The sequence below is a fragment of the Rhinatrema bivittatum genome, chromosome 9 (assembly GCF_901001135.1).
Source record: "Rhinatrema bivittatum chromosome 9, aRhiBiv1.1, whole genome shotgun sequence".
NCBI classification, from domain to species: Eukaryota; Metazoa; Chordata; class Amphibia; order Gymnophiona; family Rhinatrematidae; genus Rhinatrema; species Rhinatrema bivittatum.
This window is the reverse complement of record NC_042623.1, coordinates 93,046,822-93,061,056: the sequence shown is the minus strand read 5'-3', so window position 1 is coordinate 93,061,056 and position 14,235 is coordinate 93,046,822. Positions and strand designations below refer to the sequence as shown.

General features: G+C 42.2%; 1 protein-coding gene across 7 annotated transcripts in view; it reads left to right on the top strand.

Moving 5' to 3' along the window:
- Positions 1-14,235, top strand: part of MDFIC (MyoD family inhibitor domain containing) — a 325,718-nt gene that overhangs the window by 55,827 nt on the left and 255,656 nt on the right. For all 7 annotated transcript variants that reach the window (XM_029615987.1, XM_029615986.1, XM_029615984.1 and 4 more), the window contains one exon: positions 8,444-8,597. In XM_029615987.1, coding sequence (XP_029471847.1) covers positions 8,504-8,597 — 94 coding nt within the window. In that variant the 5' untranslated portion in view covers positions 8,444-8,503. The remainder of the gene's footprint in view (positions 1-8,443; positions 8,598-14,235) is intronic.

Genomic DNA, 14,235 nt, shown 5'->3' with positions numbered 1-14,235 from the left:
TTTGAACCTTCTTGGATTCCCAGTAAGCAAATATTGTTCCGTCTGTTCCTATTTGAGAGGTCTTCCATCTCGTACTTGAGCCATTCCACTTAGTGAGAGAGGTTTGGGAGTTGTGCAGCACTAACAAGCAGAGATTCCGTTTTGAGCCTCCACTTCCTCTAAGCAGGTGGTAAAAGTTGCAAATGGTTGTGATAACTACGAAAGATCCGAGCGGATTGCGGTGGTTGAGTACATATTACTGTGAAGCATGTCCTTCAGCAATCTTAATTCTGCTAGAACAAGATCTGCTGACGCCATGTTTCATGATGTAGGGGCCTTGTCAGGAGATGGCAGATAGGTCTTCGTTCACTTGGTACCTCCTCCTGCAGCGAAGGCTGCTTCTATTTTTCCCCGGCTTAGGTGCTGACATAAAAAACACAAGATTCTAGCTCCTTCGCAATATAGATTTCATAAATCACTAAACACTGAGTCCCTCCTAATTTCTCTCACTGACTCCATTATCCTGAGCATGGACAAAAAACAACCTTACCTACCTGTGCTCCTAGATCTATCTGCGGCCTTCGACACGGTCAACCGGTCAACCGCTCATAGACATAGACATTACTGGTACAGCACTCAGCTGGTTCAAATCCTTTCTCTGCAACAGATCTTTCAAGGTTAAAATAAACAACAAAGAATCGCACCCGGTCAGCTCCAATCTGGGAGTCCCCCCAAGGATCTTCCCTCTCACCAACCCTCTTCAACATATACCTTCTACCTCTCTGCCACCTTCTTACCAAGTTAAAGATCAAACATTATCTATATGCAGATGATGTTCAAATTCTCATTCCTATCACTGAATCTCTACATAAAACCCTAAGCATCTGGAATAGTTGCATCCAAGAAATCAACATGCTCCTCTCTAGTCTCAATCTAGTCCTCAACACTGACAAGACTGAAATCCTCTTCATCTCTCAGGAGGACAACAACCTTCTCCTTAACTCCCCCTCCTCCCACTTCACTAACTGCAAACACTCGTCTTATGTGAGAGATCTGGGCGTGCTCCTGGACAACCAGCTTAACCTCAAAAAATTTGTAACCACCACCACTAAGAAATGCTTTTTCAAACTGCAAGTCCTAAAAAAGCTAAAACCCCTCCTTCACCTGCAGGACTTCCACTTGATACTACAATCAATCATTCTCTCTAAACTCGACTTCTGTAACTCCCTGCTTCTCAGCCTTCCTGCAAACACCATCAAGCCCCTACAGATGTTACAGAACTCTGCTGCCAGGATCCTGACAAACACAAAAAAGAGCGATCATATCACGCCCATCCTCTACAACCTCCATTGGCTTCCTATCAAATTCAGAATCCTTTACAAAGTCCTTACCATTATGCACAAAATCTTACACACTCTCTCCCCAATTGATCTTACTATCCATCTGCGTCCTCACACCTCGGTCAGACCAATTTAGAAGAGCCTACCAAGGCACTCTATACGCCCCTCCAGCAAAAACATCCCTAAGGAAAAGATCCCTATCCACTGCAGGTCCTCCACAATGGAACACTCTCCCACCAGATCTCTGACAAGACCTCTGCCTGATATCCTTCAAAAAACCCCCCACAAAATGTGGCTATTTAGATCAGCATTTCCAGAATGATAACACCAGGCCATTCTGTCACGTTAGCCAAACCAAGTCACGCCACTTGCCCACTTGTTCCCATTAAGTATTGTATTTTCAGCAAGATTTATCTAAGTATTTAGCAACCTTTCTGAGTAATGTTACATAGTTCATCAGATTGGCTTTAAGTACTTGTATCTCATTTATGTAAATGTTTATGCTTTGTTTAATCAATGTCTCCCATTTTGTTCAATGTCAGTTATTCAAAGTTTTCATTGTTAATTGTTCCATGTAACGCTCACAGGCGAGGTTTTGTTCATTGTAAACCGGTGCGATTTGTATTCTATACAGGAATATCGGTATATAAAAGTTAAAAATAAATAAATAAGTGTAAAGAATTAGCAATAAGAAATCGGTTTGAGCAAAATCTGAAGGCGGGGAGATCCTTAAAATGCAAGGATGCACACAGAGCAGCTAGATCATGTGGCCATCTTGGTCGCTGCTCAAGTGCGCCCTCCTGGACTGGTGCTTTTTAATATATTTGTAAATGATCTGGAAAGGGGTATGACGAGTGAGGTGATCAAATTTTCAGATGACACAAAATTATGCAGAGTAGTTAAATATGGATTGTGATAAATTGCAGGAGGACCTTGTGAAACTGGAAGATTGGGCTTCCAAAAGGCCCCGGGACACATGTAAGTCCCGGGGCTTGCAAAAAAGGTGGGAAGGGGGTAGGGCGGGGGCATGGCCAGAGGTCTCCGCACGGCCGCTGGGCTGGGGATTATGTGCCGGCAGTCGGCCGGCGCGCGCAACTTACTTCAGTCCCAAGGCTGAAGTAAGTTTGAAAACAAGAAAAAAAAAAACAAGGAAAAGGAAAGGGCGGGGGAGGTAGGGGAAGGGAATGGGGGGAAGGCGGCACGGGCTTGGCATGCACAAAGTGCACAATTGTGCACCCCCTTGTGCGTGCTGACCCTTAATTTTATAACATGTGCGCGCATATTATAAAATTGCATGTCCATGTGTGCACGCCGGGTAGTACGCGCATGTCTTAAAATCTACCCATAGGAAAAAATAACCCTTGCTGTAGTTACACAATGTTAGGTTCTGTCTTAGGAGTTACCACCCAGGAAAGAAATCTAGGCATCATAATGGATAATGCATTGAAATCGTTGGCTCAGTGTTATGTGGCGGTCAAAAAAGCAAACAGAATGTTAGGGATTATTAGGAAGGGCATGGCAAATAAAACTGTGGATATCATAATGCCTCTGTATCACTCCATGGTGAGACCAGACTTTGAATACTGTGTGGAATTTTGGTCGCCACATCTCAAAAAAGATATAGTTGTGCTGGAGAAAGTGCAGAGAAGGGTGACCAAAATAAGGGGGCATGGAAAGTCTCCCCTATGAGGAAAGGCTAAGGAAGTTAGGGCTGTTCAGTTTGGAGAAAAGATGACTGAGAAGGGATATGATAGAGGTCTTCAAAATCATGAAAAGACTTGAACAGGTTATTGTAAATCAGTTGTTTACTCTCAGATAATAGGACTAGGGGGCACTCCATGAAGTTAGCAAGTAACTCATTTAAAACAAATCGAAGAAAATTCTTTTTTACTCAGCACATAGTTAAGCTCTGGAATTCATTGCCAGAGGATGTGGTTATGGCAGTTAGTGTAACTGGGTTTAAAAAAGGTTTGGATACAGTCCTTGAGATCTGTTTAATGTTTGGTACTTGTGACTTGGATTGGCCATTCTTTGAAACAGAATGCTGGGCTTGATGGACCCTTGGTCTGATTCAGTTTGTCATATCTTATGTTCTTATGTAAGTAATTTTGATGCCACTCCAACAATGCTCTCTGCTTCAGTGGCAGGGGAGAAGTCAGCAACCAACTAGGGCCCCGATTTTTACGGTCTGGGGAACTGATAAGTATGGGAATAACCTGCACAGAGCAGCGGTTACAAACCTTAATAGAAGTCATGGATTATTACACTTGACCAATAAGCCTTGATGCTTTTGATGCAACTGCAACATTGCTCTCTGCTTCGAAGGAAGGGAGTGGGGTAAAGGGAAAGAGGAATTTGGATTCAGAAACAACCAATGCAAACCATGACATTTTTACAGTCTATCGTACTAATACACAGACATTAAGTAAAAAAACAACACAGGACTGCTTCTATGGCCAAGGCCATAAGCAAAGTACATCAAGCAGAACTGACTGATACATTGGGGTAAACTACACAGCACAGAAGAAACTACCATTGGAAGCTTGCTGGGCAGACTAGATGGACCATTTGTCCTTTTCTGCCATCATTTTTATGTTTCCATGTTACTGATCCCTGGATTACTCCACTGATTACCCTTCTCCACAGAGAAAACTGACCGTTTAGTTTTATAATCTTTCCTATCTTTTAACCAGTTTGCAATCCACAATAGGGCATTGCATCCCATCCTGTAACTTTTCAATTTTCTCCGGAGTCTTTCATGGGGCACTTTGTCAAACACCTTCTGAAAATCCAAATACAGTATGTCCACTGGCTCACAGTTATCCACATTTTTATTAACCCCTTCAAACAAATGTAGCAGATTGGTGAGGCAAGACTTCCCTTGTGTAAATCCATGCTGGCTGTGTCCCATTAAACTATTTCTTTCTATATGTTCTGTGATTTTGTTCTTTAGAATAGTTTCCATGATTTTTCTGGCACTGAAGTCAGACTAAACGGTCTATGGTTTCCCCGGATCACCCTTGGAGTCCTTTTTAAAGATAGGGGTTACATTGGCCACCCTCCAATCTTCTGGTACAATGGACAGTATTAATGATAGGTTATAAGTTACTAGTTCTTTCAGAACTCTGGGATGTATACCATCTGTTCAGGTGATTTGCTACTCTTTAGTTTGTCAGTCTGTCAGATTACATCTTCCAGCTTCACTGTGATTTGTTTCAGTTCTTCTGAATCATCACCACTGAATACAGTTTCCGGCACAAGTATTTTCCCCAGCATCCTCTTCAGTAAACTCTGAAGCAAATAATTAATTTAGTCTTTCTGTGATGGTCTTATCTTACCTTAGTGCCCCTTTAACTCCTCGATTATCTAGCAGTCCAGCCAACTTCTTCACAGGCTTCCTGCTTCAGATATATTTCAAAAAGATTTTGAGTTTTTTTCCTGTATGGCTAACTTCTTTTCAAATTCTCCTTTTGCCTGTCTGGTAAAACTTGCCAATACGTATGCTTCTTCTTATTTTCTTCAGCTGGATCTTTTTCAAATTTTTGAAATAAGTTATTTTGGCTAAAATTACCTTTCATGTCACCTTTTAGCAATGCTGGCAGTCATTTGGCCTTTCTTCCACCTTTTTTAATATGTGGAATACATCTGGACTGGACTTCCAAAATGGTATTTTTAAATAATAACCACATCTAATGTAAATTCTTAACCTTTGTAGGTGCACTTTTCAGTTTTTTCCTAACTTATTTTCTCATGTCATCAAAGTCTCCCTTTTGAAATTTTTATGCCAGAGTTGTCCTCCCTCCAGTCATTAAGTCAAATTCCTGTGTTCCACTAAGAATTAAGCCTAAAATGCTCTCATTAGTTCCTGGACCAACTGCTTCATGAAGCAGTTATTTATTTCATCTAGAAACTTTACCTCCCTAGCATGTCCTGACATGGGCGCTCCATGATGCATATACAAGATGATATTGATTGTGGGTCCCTCCCGATGCAGCTACCGTGAAACACGGACCGTGTCGGGGGACTTTAAATGACTGTTGTTGAAGATATATGGAGTTGCCATTAACAATACTGAGAAAATTGAGAAAATTCAAATAAAAAACTATTATAATTTGAAGGTGGACTTGATTTACCAATTCCTTGCACGTTGTATATGTGGGTAACTTAATTCTCCCATTATTACCATGTTGCCAAATTTATTAGCTTCTCTGATCTCTGTTACCATTTCATTGTTTGTTCATTTTGGCCAGGTGGATGGTAATATACCTTCACTGTTATATTCTTCCCCATTGCACATGGAATTCCTACTCATAAAGATTCTATTGTGCATTTAGTCTCCTGTAGGATCTTTATCCTGTTGGTGCCATCCCTAACATAAAGCCCCACTATCCAACATGTTGAACCATCCTATTATTGAGAGATAATTTGTACTTTGGTATAGCACTGTTCCATTGGTTATCTTCCTTTCATCAGGTTTCTGAGATGCCAATTAAGTCTGCCTCTGCATTCAGTGCTATATATTCTAACTCTCCCTTCTTACTTTTTAGACTTCTGGTATTAGTATACACTCGTTTCAAGATACATTTTTTATTTATATTGACAATCTGCGTATGTTGACCAGGGTAATTTTGAATCTTTTAACTCAGGTGGTTCTTTACTTATAGGCACATGGGCTGCTTTTGCTTTTCTTGAAACCTCTCTATTGGGATGCTGTAATTTTCATATCCTTTGAAGATACCTCCCTGCAAACTATGCACAGCTGAGTGACTGTTGGCTTTCCTCCATGTTCTAGTTTAAAAGCTGCACTATCTCCTTTTTTGAAGATTAGTGCCAGAGTTTGGTTCTACCCTGGTTAAGGTGGAGCCCATCCTTTCGGAATAGGCTTCCCCATCCCCAACATTTTTGTCCAGTTCCTTACAAAACTAAAGCCTTCTTCACTGCACCATCATCTTATCTATGCATTGAGACTCCAGAGTTCTGATTGCCTCTGGGGTCCGGCATGTGGAAAAGGGATCATTTCATTGAATGGTCCCCTTTAGGTTCTGGCTTTTAACTTTCTACCTAACAGCTTAAATTTGACTTCCAGAATCTCCTTCCCACACCTTCCTATGTCATTGATGCCCACATGTACCATCTCAGATGGCTCCTCCCCAGCACTGGCTAAAATTCTATCTAGGTGACGCGTGAGGTTTGTTTTTGTTTTTTATTTTAAAGGATTTTAAGCTAGTTGTATTATGTTATTTTAATTCACTTTAGTCATTTTATGTGTACATTGTGGGGCAGATTTTCAAAGGGGTATGCACGGAAGATACGTGCATAACCCCCGAAAAGCTGCCCCTTCCACCCCCTGTACGCGCCGAGCCTATGTTGCATAGGCTCGGCGGCGCGCGCAAGCCTCGGGACACGTGTCGGGGACGCATCATCGGGGGCGTTCCAGGGGCGGGGCCATGGGCGTGGTTCTGGCCTGGGGGCATTTCAGGGGCGTGGCTGAGGCCTCAGAAACTGCTCCCGGGCCGGGGAATCACGCGCCGGCAGCTGGCCGGCGTATAATAAAGGTAGGTGGGGAGTTTAGATAGGGATGGGATAGGTGGGGGGCCCCGGAAAGAAAGTTCCCTCAGAGGCCGCTCCGATTTCAGAGCGGCCTCGGAGGGAACGGAGGCAGGCTGCGCGGTTTGGCGCACGCAGGCTGCCGATTTTGCACAGCTTAAAATCCGGCGTACTCTTGTTTGCACGCGCGTACTTTTTAAAAATCTGCCCCTGTATATCTTATTAATGTATTTTATGTATTTGCTGTATATTTCATTGAAATGATGTATCTGTAAACGGTATGACGCTACCATGAATATCAGTATATAAAAATAAATAAATAAAGTCTGCCCCTTCGCACCAAGCAGGCAAGTTACCATGGTTTGTACAAGTTCCTGGAGGAAGTGTCTATAAACCATTATTAATCATGTAGACTTTAGAAAGCCACTTGTTATCCCTGGTTTTGAGCAAGAAGCATTGCTATATTCTTTGGGATCCTGTTGGACACTTGTGACCTGGATTGGCCACTGTCAAAGATGTGGATGCTGGCCTTGATGGACCTTTGGTCTCTCTCCATATGCATTTTCTGTGGTATGTTCTTATGTTTCCCAGCTTTATATAGAGCAAGTTGCTAAGCTGAAGTGTTTGAACCTGAAATATGTAGTTTAACATAAGTTAAGAACTTGCATGCAACCCTTGGGCCACTCATTGCAGAAGTAGACAGATTAAAAGTGCTACAGTATTAGATCTAATAACTAAAACTTGACAAAAGTTCACATCACAAAATCGCAGATTTTAGCAATTCTCAGTAGTAGTTTTTTTTTTTTGTGGGATTGGTGGGGTTTGCAAATGCACCATTTGTATGCTATTTGAAAATAAACAGAGCAGGCATATGTTTGCAGGTATGAAGCTTCTCACTTTGGGGTTATACTGTGACATGTTTGATATCTTACTGCCTCTTCCTCCTACTCTTTTTTTCCTCTCCTACTCCCTTCTGGCAACTTCAGCTCAGAAACAGGTGGGTGTTAAGACTTGGGATCCCTCTGCCTTGCTTTTCCCAGGTGATCGGCTGCTCACTAAGGCTGGATGTTTTTGTGTGCAGAGATGATGAAAGTCTCTGAGAGAGAGTGTGTGTGGTGGGGGGTGAGAGAGTCTGCTGTGTGCAAGAGGGAACATGAAGGCTATAGAGGCTCAGGGTCTGGGTGATGCTACCTTCCTCTCATTAGCAGAGGCCTGGATGCAGAGCCACGGACCTGAGATTTGTTGATTATACTAGGGCTTTCAGAGGCTTCCCTCAGGCTCTTTTGCTTAACATTGAAACCCATGGAGAGTCCAGCGCCCTCTGAGCCAAACACTGGAGAACTCCCAATCCCCTTTCCTACCCTCCCCAGCTTTCTTGGTACTTTAAGGGACATCTAACATTATTTCTCTTCCTTATTTGTTCAGCATGCGAAAAGAAATTCCTAATGTGGAATGTAACTGCCCATGCAACAGTTACTGCTCAGTGCTTGCCCTAAGGAGCATTTACTTATTTCTTTTTCTTTTGACATCATTTCTACACACACAAAAGTAAGGCTTTCATGTGTTTGTCTCTGCAGGGTCCATTGTTAGTTTTTTGGGGGCTTAGATACTTTACTTCTTGGTGAGAGAGCTGGCAGATGTCCCAAGTGAGAGAGCCTCTTCCTCCACGGCCTGAAGGGCCAGACCATGGAGTTTCCACAGACAGCAGCGCTTTAATCTCAGATCTTCAGGGTAAGTTGCTTACAGAGTTTTCTTGTTTGTTGCTTTTGTTATGTGAAGAATATCAGCACATGTGTATTTGTTCATTTCCCCATTGGCTTTCTGCAAGTTATTATTTTTACCTATTGCTTTGCAATTACATTGTTTTAAAACAAACGTAGTATTGTCTGTAATGGCAGCTTTGAAAAATACATACAGTGTCAATATTGTCACCATGATTCTCTTGTTCCCTCTCTTTCCATTTCTTCTACACTGTTCCTGTTTCCTTACTGTGTCTATTAAACTTATAATATGTTGTAGCAAATAAAAACTTGTCTGAGTTTGGACATGCAGACTGTAAGACCACTTCATTTTTCTTTTCAGAACAGTCTAGCAGGAAAGTGGATTGCACTCTCAGGGAATCCATTTGTTTGTCTTGAATCAACAGTTCCCAGGCAAAGCACAGTACAGTCCTCGTTTAATTACATACTGTAGTACAGATTTCCAAAGTTAACTTGGTAGAGAGATCATTTAGACTTTTAATTCTTGATGTTTTGGGGGTTTTTTTGCCAAATTAAAAAAAAAACAACTTTCTTCCTGATTATCTAGCCAATAGAAAACAAATGTAACGCTCTTGGCAAGGCATTCCTTGACCTAGAACGGATGTAGCAGGCCCCCTCCTCGCTATCGGGCAGACTCCTTCAGTCTTTGGGTATATGGTGCTTGATGCCTCCACCTGGGGTAAAAGGATGTTAGCGGTAAGCATTTCTCTCTCATCCCCCCATTCCCCCCAGCCCCCAAGAAACCCCAAACAAATGGGACTGTAAACAAGGTTGGCAGTATTTACAAGTTTTTATTAAATTTGTAAAGCAGTAAGTTCACAGGAGGTACCAAACAGTGCATAAACAGAACAAATATGAGTTCCTTGGAGATATTAAACAGTGACTGGTATTAATCCCAGGACATTACTATTCAAAGAAAAACCCTCCTGAGCTCCTTTTGTTCGGTTATACTGATTCTTTACTACTATTCCCCATGAGTAGGATGCATCTGGGCCAGTGGTTGAAATTAGTCATATGGTAGGGAACTGTCATATCCAGTCTGACACTTGACTGCTAGTTGCCATCTTAGCTTTGCTTCCTCTTCTTTGTAGGGCTCATACCCCTCCTGGGGGGCAATAAAAACTGTAGTCTCTTTCCTGTGCTACTGGGACCATGCCCTCCTGAGGACCAAACTCCACCTGTGATGGGGTTCTGGGTCCATGTCTTATTTAAAATATTTGTTATCTGCCTGTCATCCATTCTAGGTGGATTACAAATAAAACATTCATAAATAATTTACATATAAACCACAAACACAAAACAATAGTCATAATTGCCTACCTAATGTGCAATAATATTAGTGACTGTTAAGATCTTCAACACTTGAGAATGTACATATCTTCCACAGATGTCAATAAATCATATCAGTCCTGCTCATTACATAATAGCTTAACTTTTTATACAATTCATATTTTCACATGCTTGATGAAAATAAAATTCCTTCAGCTTTTTTCTAAAAGATTTCAGACATGTCTCAGTCCTGAACTCAGCTGGTAATGAGTCCCATAAAACTGGACCTGCTGTCATAAAGGTATGGCCCCTTGTATCATACAGATGCCATTATATGGACAGAGGGAATCTCCAAGAGATTCTGACTTGAAGATCATAAGGTATGGGATGGAGTGTAAACCTTTTAATGTGGAGGCAAGACAAGCTAGACTGCTGTCAGAAATCACTTTATGAATTAGTATTAAGATTTAAATTGTACACGATATATAATCGGAAGCCAGCGAGAAAAGAACAAACGAAATGGGGTTGTAACTACATGTGTCTGTTACTACTCTAGCTGCAGCATTTTGAATTGCCTGCAGTGCAACTAGTGCAGAATGTTTGGTAAACCTAAGTATAATGCATTGCACAAGTCTAACCCTATAAGAATCTTAGGGGTAGATTTTCCACTGTGCGCGTGTGTGTGTCCAGGTGAGGGCGCTTCCCGGCGATCACACACATGGACCCGCTGATTTTCTAACATGCACGTGCCGGCGCACGCATGGTAGAAAATCTGTGGGCCACGAGCACATGCGTGCCAGATTTTATAATCCGCGCTCATATGTGCGGGCGGCGTACGCAAGGTGCGGAGACATTATGCAACTTTTGCGCGGCGACGCATTCGGGCCGTCCCCAGTTACCTCCCAGTCTGCTCCAATTAAGGAGCGGACTGGGAGGGAACTTCCCTACCTGGATTCCTTCCCTCTTCCCCTCTCTTCCCCATCCCCTAAAAAACTCTACCTTTTAATTTTTTTTTCCTTTGTTTCACAACTTACTTCAGCTCCTGAGCTGAAGCAAGTTGCACATGCTGGCTGGCTGCCGGCTCGCGATTCTTCGGTAAAGCGAACAATGGCACTGTCCCGGCCCGCCCCTTCAAAGAGGCCCGGCACTTATTCACGTGCTGGCATGTGGTCAGGCCTCTTTGAAAATTCGCCCGGCGCACGCAAGGCCCAGCCACACGTGTAAACACCGGAATTTACACAGTTAGGGCTTTGAAAATCCACCCTATAGCGTACAAGGCCATGCAAAAATCATTGTAATCAAGAAAAGGCTTTCTTGGAGGGATCAAACTCCAAAGCTCTTTCCTGACTGGAAAGGCTCCTCTTGCTAGGGATTATAGTGCTGCTGTAATCATGTCTTGTCAGTTACTGACTCTGGCCCTTTGTGATGCTAGCTTACTCAACACCAGTCAACTCTCTTCACTTAGCATTATCTTAACCACAAGGCTGAGAGCCCAGCAGGAGAATGTAGAGAGAGTATGCAAGTTCTTCCTTCCTGCACAGCTTTATTCTATCTGTTACAAAAACTTGGTGCCCAGGGTTTTCAGATACGCATTAACACTGGGGCTGAAAATCTGTCTATTTGGCTAAACATCTCTGAACCTTCCTAGACACTTTCCTCTTTCTCACATTTCTGAAGCTTAGAACTCATTCTCATATTGTGATTCAGCCAAAATCTACAATGCTCTGCCTTATGGAAATTCGTAGCATGAAAGCTTTGCTTTGCAACTTTAAGGGGTCTCAACACCCATTCTTCCAGTATACCCAACTGATCATGCTTGACAGCTCATATTCATGTAGGACACTATGGAGTTCATCCCTTTTCACTAACTGCATACTTCCTCTGCCCCTTCCTGAAACTCTGGTGGAGAGAGGGTCATAAAGTTTAATACTTGATCAATTTGATTGAAAAAGTTGCATTCTTCTTTAGATGGTAGCTTTATTCCAGCTACTGTACAATATCAAGGTTTAAGATTCAGTTGAAAACTGCATATATTTCTAACTAAACAAATCATGTTTAGAAATATGTTTAATTGTTTTTTTCTTGGTGACTTATAACTTTTAAGCAGAGAAAATAAAATTAGACACAGAAGAGAGAACATCAGAACTGAGTGGTTAGAACTGCATTTTGTAGGAAGTACCCAAATATGATTCACTGAGGTTTATAAGCTGCTCATCAGATTTCACAATATATGTGGTGTTAATCATATGGGTAGTTCTAATAATATTTTATTTTATGTAGACTAAGCCCTGAAAGAGAGAAAAAATACTGCAGGGAGAACATTTGTCTTAATTTATTCAATATTCAAACTGTCAGGCTAAAAGATTTTTTTTTTCTTTGTAATGTAACATGAAAGTGTTAAGTCTTTAGCTTTCCCTATCCTTTCATTTTCATGTAGAAATATAGGTCAGTAAGCAAGTTTGGGTTCTACCTTTTCATTGGGATAACTTAATTCTGTGATTGTCTTTCCAGAGCAACACCATCTGTAGCTCGTTCTGAACATACATGAAGAGTGTATAGCTCTGGACAGCTAGTCACAAATATATATGTAGTAGTAAGTTGATCCAATGAAAAGGTATCATCCACAATTTACATGATTTTCTAATTTTTATGTATCCAAGTGGACCAACATTAACCATGCTGCTTGATTTGTTTTCACTTGGAATTAGAAACTGGAAGACAGATTGGACCCCAGGTCTTCTGGGAATTTGGAATGAACCTCTTGGATTCTGTTAGTCTAGTCAGCTATAGGCTGTCTACATTTCAAAATTAATTGTGTGGTATTAAGAATACCTTTGACCATTTTGCCAGGATGCAGATATTAGTCTCCAGAATATAAATGGAATATGATGACACATGCAGAATCCAGAATAGGGTTCCCTCTCTCACCCAATTGGGCACTTGTAAGGGCCCAGAAGGGAGGGCTCCTCTCTTTAAAAAGCTAAGACTTCTATAAAATTTGGGCTCTTTGGCTCAGACACTTAACCAAAGATCTGGAAAGGATTCTTTGTCAGATTGGGAGTTGAGTCGTTCTAGGGCTTCTGAGCACCTAGAAGAAGGGGAATACTCGACAGAGGAGCAGGAATCAGAGGTGGTACAGCTATTTCACAGGGAAGAGCTAGTAGTTCTCATTTCCTATGTGATGTCAGCCCTGAAGATCTCGAACCCTCAAGGGATGATTAGATAGAAGGGGACTCCCACATTATAGGGGATCCGCAAGCCCTTAAAAACGTTCCCCTTGCACCCAGCATTGAAGGCCATGGAGGTAGCAGAAGGAACATGCCCCAGGGGGCCTAAAGGGTAGAAGTCTTATGAGTAGAATCTAACCACTGCCAATAAAGGACTGGAAAGTACTATTAAGAATTCTGAAAGTTGGTGCCCTAGTGTTGACCATCTCACCCTCAAAGCAACCATTTCAGTTGAGGGTGGGTCCTCCCCAGGATAGGAAAATAGACTCAGTCCTAAAGAGGGCTTTCTCCACCAGTGCCTTGGCTTTGCAGGCTACTATTTTTGGTGGTTATGTAGCCCAGGAAGTGGTTTGCTGAGTTCAGCAGCTCCTAGACAGAGTTGTCAGCTAGAATAGAATGAGGAATGGCTTAACTGGCAGACACCCTGTATGATTAATAAGGATAGCTTCTCGGGGAGTGGCCTTGGAGAAGGCCACTAGAAGGCTCCTGTGGCTCTGGAATTGGGCCACGGATGTGTTGTCCAAAAAGTGCATCAAGAAGTTGCCTTTAAGGGAGGCTAGTTATTGGGAGGAATTGGAAAAGCTTGTCAAGGGCCTAGGGGAGTTTAATCACAGAGGTTGCCTGCATAGGACAGGTATTTGAGGTTTGAGGTGCCAAATATTTAGGGACTTCCGAGAATTTCAAGCAGGTAGATACTCATCACAACAGGCCAAAAGATCTAAAGCCCAGTTTTCTTGCGGAGCCAGAAAGCCTAAAAGGATTACCATTGCAGCTTCAGGTTCTGGACACCCCAGCAATGACACATGGGGGGGGATGACTCCTCTGCGATAGTACCCATAGGTGGCTGCCTTCTGAGGAACTATGCCGAATGGACTCAAATCACCACGGACCAATGGGTCCTGGACATCATTGGGCAGGGCTATTTTTTATTTTAATTTTGTTCATTTAGCTTATGCCATTTCATTGGTAGCTCAAGGCAAATTACATTCATGGCACCATCATGTTCATGGTATCTCCCTGTACATTGCCATTCAAAAGATAGGATGTAAAAGTAATACTAAGCAAACTTCAGCTTCTTCAGGCTATCATGCTAGTGCACTCGAAGAAAAGGGG